This window comes from Thunnus albacares, chromosome 10 (assembly GCF_914725855.1).
Source record: "Thunnus albacares chromosome 10, fThuAlb1.1, whole genome shotgun sequence".
NCBI lineage: Eukaryota > Metazoa > Chordata > Actinopteri > Scombriformes > Scombridae > Thunnus > Thunnus albacares.
Window position 1 is genome coordinate 33,674,611 of NC_058115.1, and position 13,472 is coordinate 33,688,082.

The 13,472-nt window shown below is 41.1% G+C and overlaps 1 protein-coding gene across 1 annotated transcript in view; it reads right to left on the reverse strand.

Annotated features, from left to right (window-relative positions):
• mgat4b (alpha-1,3-mannosyl-glycoprotein 4-beta-N-acetylglucosaminyltransferase B) overlaps positions 1-13,472 on the reverse strand; it is a 107,422-nt gene that overhangs the window by 28,211 nt on the left and 65,739 nt on the right. The window contains exons 7-8 of the mRNA XM_044363192.1: positions 8,393-8,468; positions 2,779-2,893 (exon numbers count right to left, since the gene is read on the reverse strand). Coding sequence (XP_044219127.1) covers positions 2,779-2,893; positions 8,393-8,468 — 191 coding nt within the window. The remainder of the gene's footprint in view (positions 1-2,778; positions 2,894-8,392; positions 8,469-13,472) is intronic.

Genomic DNA, 13,472 nt, shown 5'->3' on the forward strand with positions numbered 1-13,472 from the left:
ATGACTCAGAGAACGTCCAGGAGATTAGCACACAAAGTGTTACCACTTTGAAACAGAAGGACGTCACTCTGGTCGGGATTTAAACGACCAGGAGGAGCAGCGAGTTCACTGAAAAACAGTCGCTCACTGCAGCTGTAATTATTACTGCAAAATGAGCCTCATACAGAGACGGACTGGATTAAACTCACCGAGCAGCAGCAGGTGGTTTTTAAATTAACACACCTCCCCTACAGACACTCGTACAGTCTGAGCTGAGCTTCGGCGTCTGTTGATCAGAAATATCTCATCAGGCCTCCGGTGAAGCTGATTTAAGTCGCTGTTGTTTGCAGACGTGTGTTTTCCTTCCGTGTGTGTGTGTGTGTGTGTGCGTGTGTGTCGGCGCTTTAAAGAAACATCATCTGGTTTCTGTGACTCGTCCGGCTGTGAAGCAGATTTGGGATTTTGGCTCTGATGGTCTGAACTGTTCTTTTTTAGGTCAGAAAACACAAACACACACACACGGTCACCAGAAGCAGAGACCTGTCCAACCTGCAGGGTCAAAACTGCAGCTTTTTTGCATTTGCATATTATTTGCAAATACGTGTATCTAAACCTGTATGAGAGGATTTGGAGGCTTAATCTGCAGTCAGAGGGTGAGACAGCAGGCTTCATTGACCTCTGACCTTTCTGAAATCTGGACCTGTCTCTCTGAACGCCGCCGCCGCCTCCATCTGTCAGCGCTGGAATCAGTTCTGAGGAAAAGTCGACTCCGGATCAGCCGGCGGTTCCAGGCGAGCGGCGGCTGCGTTCCACACGCCAGCGTCGGCTGATTGGATCCAGGATGACAGAAGTCATTGATTAGCCTTGACAGAGTAATTAGAAAGCAGATCAGATGGAGGCTGACGCTTTAATTAATCTGGTGGGTTTGATTCAGCGTGAGCTTCACTTCAGACGGAGCTCCGCACAGCTGGAAGACTGGAAATCAAGTTTCCACCTTCACATCCTGTCGGTGGCTCCTCGCCTTCTCACCTCGCTGAGTACTTCACCAGAAACTCATTTAGTCTTTCAGCTATGAAGAACGCCAGAGAGGCTTTTCTGTTATAAGGTCAGTTAATAACGTCTCTACTGACTTTAATAATAATAATAATAATAATGTGAATGAGCTGCAGTACCAGTATTGACCAGCAGATGTCAGCCAGAACAATCTGTGTTGAGGATGTGAGCAGTATTAGAGTTTGTCTGGTGACAGCCAACAAAGGTCAAACTAATTATAGTCCCCTGGATGAATGACTGAGCTGAATAAACACAACCTGACTGACATTAAGTAAAGCAGCTGATATTATCCTGCTGGACAATATTGTAGATTCACAACTAAAACTGTGTGTGTGTGCACACAAAGACAGAAACACAAACGTGCAAACACATTTCTTCATGCACGAGTCTCATTTCCACTCTCACGATTATCCGTAAATGGATGAAGATGTCTTTAATCAGCTGTTTACATATCAACACGCTGCTGCTCCACCTGTCACTCAGACAAACTGCAGTTTCCAGATTGTGTCGCACCGATGATCAACAACAACCAGACGACTGTGCGACTGTTTATTGTGTCCATGTCGTTAATTCATCAGGATCTGGAAACCATCATCAACACTGATGTATAGTAAAGCCACCATGCAAGCTGCTGGTGCAACCATCGGGAGCAATATGGGACACTTCTACATGCGGACAGGAGGATCGAACCACCGACCTTCTGGTTAGCAGACGTTAGGGATGTGCAGAGTATTTGTATTTGTATCTGTATTTGTTGAGGCAGCAAAATTATTTGTATTCGAATAAAAGTGGAAAGAGGCTTAAAAATCCTGTTTTTGTTTTTATTACGCTTTTAATTTTAGAAAATTAAAGTGTTACAATAAGTGTTCATGAAGTGTTCTCTTGGGAGTGCTTCATTTGTGTCAGTAGTTCAGCTTTATCTCCAGGACTGATGTCCAAATAAGGAAATGTGCGTCATGTAGCAGGTGGATGTGACTCCCCTCACTGAGACCTGCTGATAGACGTCACAGCGGAGCAGAGGAGAGACACTGAGATAGCGATGTAACCGACCGACCTGCACGCTGGTATTTAACATGTTTTTGTTTTTTTCTTCCCAAAAACAAATAATTTTTAAAATATTTGTATGAAATAAATATTCGTTATAATACCCCGCTATTTGTGCTTTGCCGAATAACGTATGTTGTGCTCGGGCACAACCCCTAGTGGACGACTTGCTCTACCTCCTGAGCCACAGCCGCCACATGATGGATGATGATGACATCTCATCATCATTATTAAAAGTCCAATATGTAAGCAAGTTTGTAGAGCTCATATCAAAACCAACGTTACGCTGTGTACAATGTTGTGTCATAGCTGGAAACAGGAAACAAACAGCGTCTCCTGTAGTAAAGTCCACTGTTGGGTTAAAGCCTCCGTCCTCCCTCCTCCTCTGAACGAGGAAATCTGCCCACATATATAAACGTCATCTGAACGTCACCACTGCTCCGCCTCACAGTTACTATGACTGTTAGATGGCAGCTGTCACTCAAACAAACTGTGGCTCATTTTAGGGCGACTGACATTACGACCTGTTGTGACAAACGGTGTTTTATTTAGATTTCATTAAAGTGACACAAACTTAAACACATAGATGAAGCCAGAAATCAAATTCCATGTCTGAAAAGTTTAAGATGGATACCAACAAGCAGACATCTTCTTATTATTATTATTGTTGTTGTTATTATGATGATAAACGCTGCGACTCACCGATGAAGCCGAGCTGAGAAAACTCCAGGATCATCCACTCCTCCGACGGCTGCTGCAACGCAAAGTTCTTCATGGTGGTGAAGTAGTTTGGACGAGCGACTATATCATCCTCCAGCTGAGAGAGAGAGAGGAGGGGAGGGGAGGGGGGGGGGGTGATGACGGTAGGTTCAATGTTGTCACTTTATTCCTCTTTCTCTAACATCAGTGGATCCAGTGCAACATGTGTGTCATTATCTTTAATTAAACAGATGCAGCTAGTGGTGCTGGGTTTTCTGCTGAGAGTGAGACCTCCTGATGAGAGAAGACAGAATAAAACATCACTCACACTGAGGATTCTTCTTCAAATTTACCCCGTTTCACATGAAGAATATCTGCAGGATTTTTAGCATGTGTGTGTGCAGCAGACAATCAAAATGTAGAACATCGACACAGTCTGAAAGCACCTTTGAAGGGACATATTCTGCCTTCAGTAGTTTTCTGTTATTTATCTCCTGTCCTGATGTCGGATGTTAAACAAGGTCAAAGTTCCAAAACTTGAGGTGAACGTATGAAGAAATGCTTCCTGCAAGACAAAAGTCAGGGCTTCAGCTACCCTTTACAGATGCTTTTTAAATTTTTAACAAGTCACAAACCCATAAATGTGTAGTCTTTGTTGCTAAGGTGGTTGCTAAGGTGGTTGCTAAGGTGTTTCCACGTGTTGTTCAGCTCCAACACGTACGGATGGATTTGACAAGTTGACATTTGGAGTAAAGAAGGAGAAAAAGAAGTGAAATCCTGCTACTATAGTTTGTTTACGTAGCCTCCGGAGCCGGAGGAAGCTTCCTGAAACTGACCAATCAGAACAGAGTGGGCTCATCAGGAGGCGGGGCCTTAAAGAGACAGGAGCTAAAACGGCTTGTTTCAAACAGAGGCTGAACTGAGGGGCTGCATAAAGGACCAGGAGAAGATAAATAAGGAGTTTTTAACTGGAAATCATGCAAAGATATTCCAGTAGTGCCCCAGAATATAAATATAGAGCTGGAAATATGCAGAATATGTCCTCTTTAAGCCTCAAAAGCCCAACACTAACGTGAATGAAAACATAATCAGCGATGTCTTCATTGAAAGTTATAGAAGTGTGAAATTATTTCAGACGCTTCCTGGTTCCTGCAGAGACTGTCAGTGACTCTCAGTTCTTTCTTCTACAGTTGGATCAACATGAAACTCTCCTGTTTGAATCATCAGAACAAAAGACCCGTGTTAGAAAATATCTGGTTCTTTCTAGTGAAAAGTCGGATGCTAACGTTACTTTTTTATGCTAATGTAACTTTTTAAAATATTTTGCTGATGTTACGGTAACGGTAAATAAGTAAAAAAAAGGTTTGGAAATGCAGGGATGAGTGTCACATACAAATACAAACAAAGGCTTATGGGTATTGTAGTCGGCCTATTTAGAGCTGTCCAATAAAATGACAGACAAAACCTGATTTCTCAGAAACAACGTTGCCGTATTTCCTAACATTTAAGAGATTGTTGAAAGAAAAACAACTCTACAACTCTATCATTTTAAAATCCCAAGGTGAGATAATAAACCCTTCAACAATCCACCTTTACCTACATACAGTAACACATAATGACTAGCATCAGGAGCCGACGGCCGCCTGCAGAAGACGCCCTGGTTATCTGGTCTACATGGCAGCTTCCTGACAGACATTCACATCCTCCACTTTTGTCCCCGGAGAGCCGACATGGGAGTAATTACCTCCTCCCTCCTCCCCCTCCTGTCACTACACACACAGCCGAGGCAAAACTCTCTGCAAAGTTCAGAGCGAGTCGAGGTGTCAAAACAGCGCGAGTCTGGCTCGGTGTTCCTGTCAAAACGCTTCGTGTGGGAGCAACAGCCGAGGCTCCGCCGCCGCCGCAGCCAGCAGAGACGACGGCGCTGTGATTGCTCCATCGCCAGGAAAATAACCTGAGTTCAGCTCCGGCAGAGAGAGAGAGAGCAGCGTTCAAGGACAGAGCTGCAGATCACAACAGCCCTCCACATCTCGACAGAGAAACAAGACTAGATCAAAACATAGTATACTGCTGGACTGTGTATGATCAATATGAAAAACTGTGGCCAATTAGTTACAGGGATAGTCAGTGGTAGTGTCTAAAATGGGAATTTTCTGTAGTGGTCCCAGTAATATTTGTTGTTAAAGTGCAGTGAAGTAGCATCACATGTCGTGGTTGAGCAAAGTTTGAGTAGAAAAACAACACTTCCATCTTCTGATTAATGGACGACCTGCTCACATCCGTCCCCACAACACAAAAACAGGAATAAAAGACAGTTCAAAGTCAAATAAAAACTCAAAGTCCCTCCAATAAAAGTAGGAAGAGACTTCAGTGAAATCGCAGACTCAGCCGACCTGATTTCCTCGGGCAGATTGTTCCGGAGCCTCCGGGGGCCCCTCGAGGCCCCTCGAGGCCCCTCGGGGGGTGTCCCGACTGCAAACGCTCTGTCCCCTCTAGTGTTCAGCCGGACCTCTGGAACAGATAAAAGACCTCTGCCCCGAGGATCTCAACGTACGCAGAGACTCGTACGGCGCTAAGAGCTCAGAGATACGACAGGGAGAGACTGAGAGACGTTCAGTCAGATCTTCAAACATCCTGCTGGGAGCCGACGTGACGAAGCTGAAACAGGACTGGAAGCTCAGTTCTGTTCAGTCTGGAGTGGATCTACAGTTTGGTTCGGGCTCGATGAGAAGACGGCGGATCCTTTTACTCTTCAAATATGATTTTTTTTTTTTGTCACGCTGTGAGGAAACTATGTATTTCTGTCAGATGTTGGGAAAACTGGAGGAGAGTCTGAGGTTTTTTTTTTTTTCTTCTTCTTCTTTTCATCACGGACGGGAACAAAGAGTCCGTGATGAAGCTGCAGAGACACCCCCATTAACGCCCCCGTCAGTCGGCCCCACAATGCAACAGTTTCATCAGCCTCTCGCACCAGGAGAATTACATCACAGACGCTTTTTATTTTAATGGCCGTCCTGCTTTATTAGCTGCAGTACAGTGACAGAAGCTGTCTGATGAATATTTTACATCTTCACCACATTTAAATGTTTTTATTTAGACGTTTAGAGGGTTTTTCCTACTGTCAGTTCAGAGCTGCAGCTACCAGTGAGGACACATCGCTCATCTGTAAAGCTTAATTTAAAATGACATCAAGAGAATTACACATATATTTATTTAACCAGGTGAGTCCCAGTAAGGTTGGAAACATTTTGTACTGGTTCAGACGGCTGCATATGTAACATCTGCCTCTCGCATGTTACATTAAATACATTAGTTGAGCTTTAAATGGTCACTATGTCTAATAGCAAAATCTTTTCATATAGAATATAATTTTGTCAGTAATTTTACCTTCATTAAATAGTTGTAAGGTGTACATATTTGTGTTATTTTCATTATTTTATGCTGTTATCTTATATTTAATATTTAATACTTGGCTACATGGTATCCATGGTAACGATGCAGCTATAAAGCATCACCGGGGCAACAAGTCAGACCAGGCTTGTATCCCCCTGGTGAGTGTGTGACTGTTAAATGGAAACCTGTAAATAATAATGTATAGCTGACCTGAGATAGACTTTATTACTAATTAAAGCTGCAAGCAGAGAGCAAGAGTGTGAGCGAACCCACACCTTTTTGAACATTTACTGCTTCCACATAGTTTTAGATACAAACTTCGTTTGAACTTTAAATGAGTCACGAGACTTTGACCTACAAGTCTTGAATTTACATGTTTTTTCTATCTTTTATTGTTTTTGAGATATTAGAGTGTGAGTTTTAAAGTCTTTTCTTGCTCCTCCTGTGATTTTATAATGAGTGTGTATTGCGGAATGTTTCACAGCACTGAGGGAGTGACATCACCAGGAGCAGTTGGAGAGGAGGATTTTAGAGTACGCTTCTTGTGAAATATCCTCATAAATCCCATGACTTTGGCCAAATCTTACATTAAAAATCATATTTTAGTAGGAAATTTCGTGGCGATTCCATTGATACAGGTTTGAAAGTGGTCAGACTTATAGTTTAGACGTCAGAAGTCTCTGTTTGACACAAAGTTCATGCCCATAGATTGCCTCCCCATTGGTTTACATTACAAGGGTGATGTGGGACTGCAACTTTCAGGGCTTATAAAATCCAAACCGTTTGAGTTATTACAAAGTTTTTAACAACTTTTTTTCAGCACAGTGTCATAAGTCACCTATTAAAGTTTGAAGCCGATACCATTAACACCCTCGGAGGAAGTAGCGTTTGTTCGGGGGCCAAAATTGGGGCAAAGTCTTATTTTGAAAGGCTGATTGCAGACTTCCTGTTGGATTTAGGTCAGGGGTGTCAGTGTATGATTTGTAGGTCTTGATGAGACGAATAATTGAGTTTTGGTTTGATCTCTCTACGACATTCCTACGGGCCGTGGCGGCCATTTTTGTTACATAGGTGGCGCTAGAGAGCACATTTTGGCACTTTAGGGGTTAATTTTTACATTTTATCAAATTTTACCAGACCTGATGTGTGTGCCAAATTTGGTGAGCTTTTGAGCATGTTTAGGGGTCAAATTTAGGGTTTAAGTGGCGTAATAATAAAGAAAGAAAGAAACAAAGAAACAAAGAAACAAACAAAAAACAATAGTGTCCTTGCCCTTTTAGGCTCGGTCACTAATTATAATTATATAGACATTCAGAGTGATTATATATGTGAACTGATTCATCTGTATCAATAATCTGTAATATAGTGAGTTTTTGATCCTGGTCAAGGTTTGACCGTCGGCCCTGTAATTTGTTATGTAACAGTTATTAAGCTTCGTCACAGAAATCATTTGTTAGTATAGTAAGTTTCCTTTGATTATGATTTTATTTATATTAAATAGTTTTACTGAGACCGGGCTCGTATCCCCCAGATCCTGAAGTGCTTGTAAGCAATAAACAGACGTCATTGAATCGACATCGGAGCGTCTTCGTTGGAGTCAACTGACGTTACTAACTGTCAGCCGTTAGTCCACCATCATCATCATCATCATCACAACACAACGCAGAGACTGAAGGCTGTCACTATTATCAGCGATATAAAAGAAACTTAACGGGGGAATTATAAACTTTAAAGTTAATATACACACGCAAAGTTAAAGACAAAACTTAACAATGGAAAAAATCATATAACAAAAGACAAAAAGGCAATAAAGGAGTTAACATGTACTGGCTGTTTAAACACTGTACTAATGTTTCCAGTGATGCCAGTTCAGACTCAAATATCTCAACAACCATCTGATGGATTGCTGTGAAATTTGGTTTAGACCTTTAATAGTTTATACTTTTTACTGTTTTTGAAGGTGGCGTTAAAAACATGTTTCCTCATTTGATAAATTAAGGTACACGATTAAAAGATTATATTATTATGGTGGCAGCTAATCTTATAGATACTTATATATGAGGAGAATAACCAGCAGTGACAATTTAATGCTGATAATTAAAAGATGAGTTCTAACATCTGAAGACAGATCATTTAGTGACATTTAACAGATACAGAGAGCAGCTCTAGTTGATGGCAGGTCAAAGGTCAGTAGTCAGACACCAGATAAGGTTTTGTTTCTCACCTGGACGTAGTAAGTTCCTTTAGACTGAGCGTACATCATCAGGAAACAGTAGTCCAGGTTCTGCTTCGTCCTCCACCTGAGGAAGAGGAAGAGAGAAAGAAGAACAAGAGAGAGTTTTATCAGCGGAAGATCTAAAAAACATGAAAAACCGCTCGTCCTGCTTCCTGTAACACACACAGTGAGCTATAATAACAGACTGCTCAGTGGATAATAAGAAAAATACCACCAGGGATAAAAAAAAAGTCAATGAGCCATAAGATCACACACACACACACACACACACACACACACACACACACACACACACACACACACACACACGCACGCACACACACACACACACACACACACACACACACACACACACACGCACACACACACACACACACACACACAGAGGACATTACATTGACTTACACTCATTTCCTTCACTCTGATGATTTACATTAAAGGGAATTTTGTCGCCGACAGAGAGACGAGTCCTCACAACGTTGTGTTTAGTTTCTGCATTAAATAATAATAACGTCTATAAATAAACATTAAATCTTTATGAATAATGTGATCACTGGTCAACTTCAGCTGTCAGAACATGTTTAATTTAAGCAGAAATGAAAACATTATTTGATTTCTTCTTGTTGTGTCGAGGTCGTTCATCACACGGGGAGTTTTCAGATTTACATTTTTATGAATCAAACGTTTAATCATTTCTAGGCTGAAAAACATTTTGTCCCGCATGAACTGACTGATAAATGTTTTCATCAATACTTTATTAATCAATCTATAATACGGGAAGTTGTTTATTTGATAATTCTTACACTGAATAAAGAATGTAACAATAAAAACGTTCACGTTATTATTACCATGAATCGAGGCTTTAAGTAGAGTCACTTCTGCAGACTGGGACGTGACAAACTGCACTAGAGGATGGAAATAAACTTTACAGCTTGCTATTTAGAAAAACACATTAACTGTGTGAACAAAATCCAGACAGAGATTACGTCTGCCAACTCAGTGTAACTGAGGGAAAACAGTTTATATGAACATAGTTTCTAGGAGACGGGTTAGCTTCTCATCTGACTCACAGCAAGAAACACAAAATAAAAAGCTTTTCCCTCAAGTTTTCTAATAGATTTCACAAAAGTCTCTGAGACACCTGTTGCATATAACTGTTGTCCCAAATGCATCATGGGAGTCAGAATAAACTGGATAAAGTGGAAGAACATAATCAGCAGATCATCAGTTAATAACTTTGCATCTGTCAACTTCAGAGATAAAATCTGAGACTCTGAACATCAGTGAGACTATTGTTTTGATTAAAACTTTAACACCACATGTTTCCATCGATACCTGCAGCCCGTCGTAATGGAAAAAAAACCTCCGACGCTTCATAAATGTCAGGCGGTCCCAGAAACAGCAGAAAGCAGCGAGCGGTGGATTGAATCAGTGTGTGTACAGAGCAGGTTCAGTAAACAGCGGAGCAGCTAAACAACAGAGCAAACACACACACACACACACACACAGGTCAATATTTACAGCAGCTTCACACTGAGCCGCAGCGCACCGCCTTTTTGTCTTTATTATCATCATCACACACACACACAGCTGAACACTCGCACGCCGCAGCGACAGCAGATGTTTGTTTGTGTTCATCAACAGATGAAGGTCGTCTGTGTGGAACGCGGAAGTTCTCCAGTCGCTGTCGGTCATCAAACTCCTGATTTCTGTCACTGTGATCAGATAAAAATGCATCATTTCATACAAATGTTGAACACTATGAGCAGCTCTGAGGTTCAACACAGGCCTGGATGTTTATTTATAACTCTGTTCAGGTTTGTATCTGCAGGCTGATGTAATTTTAGTATTAATAAGTGGTCGCTAACAGTTACAGCTTATTTTAATAATCATTTGGCTAAAAAATGACTCATATGTTCTGTGTTGGACTTTGAGACTAGAGACGTACTTTATTATCCACATATTATGTTGTTGCCTTAGAAAATCAGCGCAATAAATTCTGTTCAACTATTTATGTGCATAAAAATATATCTGATATGTTTGGAATAGACTCAAGTTGTGGAATTAAAACAGAAATTGGAATTCACACATTAAAATGTAATTTCTGGTTTATTGGACATAATTTCAGCACGTTGTAACCATGGCGACAGTATACAAGTAACATATTAACCAGGATTTACATTTAGCTGTGTGTTTGTGTTTTGTTATTGTTTTGTATTATTTGTCAGGGGGTCAAATATATATATAGAATATTCTGGAGGGCCAGATTTGGCCCACGAGCCACTACTTGCCCACCGCTGCTGTGTGAGAAACATGTGGCTCCTGATTGGTCAGAATGAAACACGAGGATTTAATGCAGAGTTTTGAAAGTCAGAGAGATTTAACTTGTTTGTAGATTATAAACCTTTATTTTAATGACACTTGATGTTAATTCTAACATATTCTGACTTTATTTTTCATGCTAACCTTACTTTTTATTTTTACTTTTACTTACTTTAGTCAGCATGATGTATCTGTGATAAATGTATACATTTTAGAAACATTATTTTTATCTTCTATCTTTATTTATAAGTTTATAATCACCATTAGATGAAGATGAAGATGAAATGATACAGTTTGGACTATTTGTTATTTGATAAATGATTCATGCAGTTAATCTGAACAAAGACTCAGTGAGGAGACGATGTCCTGACTGATGAAACATTAGCTTATCTGAATATATAAACAACAACAACAACAACAACAACAACAACAACAACAACAACAACCCCTCAGTGCATATTTGTTTGTGTATTCAACACATAAAGCTTCTTTTTGTGCTCTAAGACTTTTATTTATAATGTTTTGGTACTTTTACTGCAGTAAAAGATCAGAGTACTCCTCCCCCCCCCCCAGCTTGACCTTTGACCCTTCAAACAGGCTCAGTAGTATCAGAGCGCTGCTCTTTGTGGAGGTTTATGCAGCATGTGATGAACACATGATGTCTGACTCCTTCAGCCCTGCAGACAAGAAACCCCCTGCACCCCCCCTCCCCCCTCTCTGGTCTCTTATGCTTTATTGTGCCATAAATAATCCCCCCCCCCCCCACACACACACCCACACACACACCCACACACACCCTCCTCATCCCCTCACACAGCAGTTTATCCACAGTTTAAAGTGTTTTTTTACTACAGGGAGTCAATAGCCTTTTTATACGCCCGCTTAGGTCTAAAAACAATTCTGAGGAAAAGAGCTTTTTATAGAAAAACAGTAAAGTTAACACAGACGCAGCATCGTCGTCGCTCGCCGTCTCTCCCCCGGCGACCGACGGACAAGGGGATTTAACACGACAGACAGAAACTGAAATACAACAACGAACCAGTTGTTTTAAAATATAGAAAGAGAGTTTTATCTGGCAGCTGAATATATAAAAGCAGCAGGAGGGTGACCACAGTGTGATTCCTCACATCTTTTTTAAATGACTGGTGGAGCAGCGCGTTCACTGGAAAACACTCATTAGTCACTCAGATTATGTCCGAGTCAAGAGACTCATGTTCAAACCAACAACGTTACAAAATCTCACGTCCACAGAGTCGTCTGAGGGTTCTGATCTAGTTCTGAAGGAGTCAGACTTAAACAGGAGCCGATAATGAACCGCAGCAGTTTATCTACACATTCGTTCACATGTAACAGGGTCAACTGTGCAGCATATGTATTATAATTACACAACATCTGTAAATAGTTAAATCCTGACGTGCTAATCCTCCAGAGTCAACAGGTGGAACATTTAAGGCTCCTACGTACCCCGCCTTTATCTCTCCACTGTTCTTGTCATCCTTCATGGGAGAGGTAAGCGACTTATTGCACAGTACAGTGACACAATTCTGTTATTTCATTTGTGTAGGAGCCTGAGTTAGCTAGTTCACCATTGACCGGAGGATATCTTCTTTTCATTTACTTCTGTCAGTTGTCGGAATAAATGGCGGCCTCGAAATGAAACCCTCGTCTGAGCCTCTTCCTTACGACGCAACGCCAGACTCAACCGGTTACACACACTTCTGATATTTAACTGACTGGACATTTATTTATAATCCAAAGTTTTCACACAGTACTGTATGTACACAACCCGTCTAAAGTTTTAGAACAGTCCAGTTTTATTGAAATTGAAGACAAATGTAAGCAGTGAACTGTCAGAGTTAAAAAATATCATATTGATAAGCTTTTCTGCAGCGATTAAAGTAACAAAGCCTTGAAAGTTGATGCAAACACTTCCTACAGGTGTCCCAACTTTAGCTGATTAAACCCTCCGTCTGTGTAAAAAGGAAACGTGATGATCTGCAGCTGTTTTAGATGCATCCTGCAGAGCCACGCAGCAGCAGCAGCTCTGGTTCATCCAGCAGTGAGATAACGATCCAGAACAAACCTCCAACCTGTCAGAACCACCATGGAACCAGTCATCAAGCTGGTTTTGGATGAACTGGAACCTGATGGTGCAAAACATTGAACTTCTGCAGCAGAGAGTTTTCTGCACTGTAGAAAGAATAAAGTGAGTTTGCCTGTTAATCTGCAAAATGTGTTAAAATTTGGATTTAATTTTGTTAAACCAAAAAATTACATTATGTCTTTTTTTTTTTTTTAACCTCCAATTTATTATTTGTTCAATGTGTGAGTACATTGAGACATTAAACTGTTCAATACAAACTGGATAAAAAGGAGCCGGCGGTGCAGACGATCATTAAAGTGTTGTGAATTAAAACCTTCGACCTGCTGACGTCTGGAGCTCCAGCAGCGGTTTTGAGTCTTTATGAGTGAACTGAACAAGTAGCCGTTAATATGCGAGGTCACGAGTCAGAGACTGGTTTTACTGTCCTCCGTCTCCCTCTGAGACCTGCAGCAGCAGCAGCAGCAGCAGCGTGACGGAGTCCAGTGGGGAAACTTTTAATGGACGGACGCTGGAGCTGGCATACAAACACTCTATTAAAGAGCGACATCCGTCCGTTGTCCGCTCACTGAATCTTTGATGGAACATCAGAGTTCAACTTTTTGCATATTTCAGCTGAATTACTACAAAAATCACATATTCAAC